The sequence below is a fragment of the Galeopterus variegatus genome, unplaced genomic scaffold (genome assembly GCF_000696425.1).
Source record: "Galeopterus variegatus unplaced genomic scaffold, G_variegatus-3.0.2 Scaffold1285, whole genome shotgun sequence".
NCBI lineage: Eukaryota > Metazoa > Chordata > Mammalia > Dermoptera > Cynocephalidae > Galeopterus > Galeopterus variegatus.
Window position 1 is genome coordinate 21,090 of NW_007727396.1, and position 2,352 is coordinate 23,441.

The 2,352-nt window shown below is 33.8% G+C and overlaps 1 protein-coding gene across 2 annotated transcripts in view; it reads right to left on the reverse strand.

The window, feature by feature from the left end:
- Positions 1 to 28: 28 nt before the first annotated feature.
- The window catches only part of ATP6V1C1 (ATPase, H+ transporting, lysosomal 42kDa, V1 subunit C1), a 45,101-nt gene continuing 42,777 nt past the window's right edge, over positions 29 to 2,352 (reverse strand). For both annotated transcript variants that reach the window (XM_008576087.1, XM_008576088.1), the window contains 2 exons: positions 1,861 to 1,987; positions 29 to 649 (listed from right to left, as the gene is read on the reverse strand). In XM_008576087.1, the coding sequence (XP_008574309.1) occupies positions 554 to 649; positions 1,861 to 1,987 (223 nt within the window). In that variant the 3' untranslated portion in view covers positions 29 to 553. The remainder of the gene's footprint in view (positions 650 to 1,860; positions 1,988 to 2,352) is intronic.

Here is a 2,352-nt window from a genome sequence, read left to right on the forward strand (position 1 = left end):
ATGTTCTGAAGTGACGCACACCACAATACACCTTTGCACAGGTAATTTTATTCTCTCCTGTTGGTGTTGACAGTGCTCGTAGATTGTAATTTGAAACATTCAGAAAGTACATACCTGTATATTGTCACATTTCTTTACATCACGATTCAATAACTATTAAACAGTTATGTCTACTAAATACAGTGAACAAAATGGTATGTTTACACCATTCCCTTGTAAACAGGGCTTTTGTGCACAATAGTAACAAATGGAATTAAAGCATACCACAATATCAATGAGGAAAAGACCTTCTCTTTAAATAAACTATTCTGTTTATAAATAAACTCTGATTTTTTTAGTACACATTTACAGACCTGATCAATAAAAAGAAATAATACATATATTTCCCTTTAAAAAGAAAATGTTGAGATGGACCACTATGGGAGAACTCACCTAGGAAAGGGGGTAGGAAGCAAGCAAAGGGTGACAGAGTTAAAAGTACTATCATACGGCAACCTATTCCTGTTAGCATACACCAACACAAGGACAGGATTGTCTGAGGAGGAGCTCATTTTTACTTGAATTCCAGCAAGTTGCAATCAATCTTGTAGTACACATAGGGGTAGTATTCCTGTTGACTCAGGTTTAAGCCTGGAATATCCATAGGAGCCTATGGAAAAACCAGACAATTATTCAATTTTGTACTTACAGAAATCAAAAAAAGGAAAAAAGTATTACCATTTACCTTTTTATTGAACACATACTCTGTGCTAAATTTATGCACTTATGCTAATTTAATCTGAGTTAGGCATTATCTCCATTTTGCAAGTGAAAGGTTGACTTGCTATAGGAAACAGACAGTGAGTAGTAAAACCAGATTCAAGCACTCGACTCCAAAGCCTATATGGGTTTAACCATGACTCTACCATCCTTTTTCATGTATACCGTAAAAAATTACTTTTTAAATCTCACGCTTGGGGTACTGAGTTTATGGGATACAGGCTTACAAGATGTTGGATATAAATAAACCAAGTATGGTTTTAAAGACAACACATTGTACAAGGGGTCTTCAAAAAGTTCACCAGATGAGACACCAGTGTGCAAACAAAAACAAAAACAAAAAAAGCTCATGGAAAGATTCATTTTATCTTTTAACTCCATTTTTCCATGAGCTTTTTGAAATACCCTCATATATGCATAAGAACTTATAGGAAATTATGTACCCAATCATTAGATCTCATATTTTATCCACAATTCCATGAAAATGTAGCAAGTCATTTCCTCCATTTTCTTCAATCTACTGATTTTTCATGGTTCTAACTAATGCACATGTGAGATACTATCATCCTAAAGAGAAAAAAAATCAGCAAGATATTTGAAGTAAAAAATATAAAATAAAACCTTACTACAATTTTAAACAGAAACAAAAAATACACATACTGTCTATCTTTTGTTTAAAAGAAGATACACACACATACCACTTTAGAAGAATGATAGTTCCCTTTAAAATGCTCGTCTATTGACTCCATTACTTCTACCAAATAAAACTGACTACTTATTTTCTTCCTCTCTGCAATTTAGTTTTTGTAAACACCTAGTATCACTGTTTCTGTATTCCTGTAGCTATAAACATCTGATATACAGCAAGATTATGACCGACTTTTAGAAATACCAAGAAGCGAAGAACAGCTATAATGGTATAAAACAGGGTAACAATGTAAATTACTTGCTATGTTTATCTAACAAACTAAGAACCCCAGAGTAATAAAAGATGGTTAAGTATCATGATATTTATTATCCTTTTTCTATCTTCCTTCGATCCTTTTTTTTCTGAAATTCATTCCAATTCGTACTCTACCAGGCTATCTAGGAAGTACTTACATCAATAATAGCTGCTGCACTGCTGTCTAGATGTTTATACAATTCATATAATACTTCTCTCAGTTTCTTCATTGTTTTCTTATTGGGCTGAAGTAGCATTGCTTGGAAGTTCACCGGCAAACCATACCTTTCAAGGAAGCAGCAATATAGTAAACAACACAAACAAGCACATAGAGATTTTCTTTTTAAACCAAATATTCTCATACTACTCTTTAATCATGGTTAATGAGCGAAGGGTATATCTTTTTTTTTTTTTTGTCAATATACAATGTAGTTGATTATTGTGTCCCATCACCGAAACCTCCCTCCCTCCTCCCTCTCCCCCCTCCCACCCAAGTGTGTCCCCTCCATTTGCTTGTTGTAAGAACTTCAAAAAAAATTGTGGTTGTTATATCTTCCTCTCCCCCCCCGTTTTTTTTTTTGTTTGTTTTTTTGTTGTTGTTGTTGTTGTTGTTTGTTTGTTTTTGTGTGTGTGTGAGAGTGTGTGCGTGT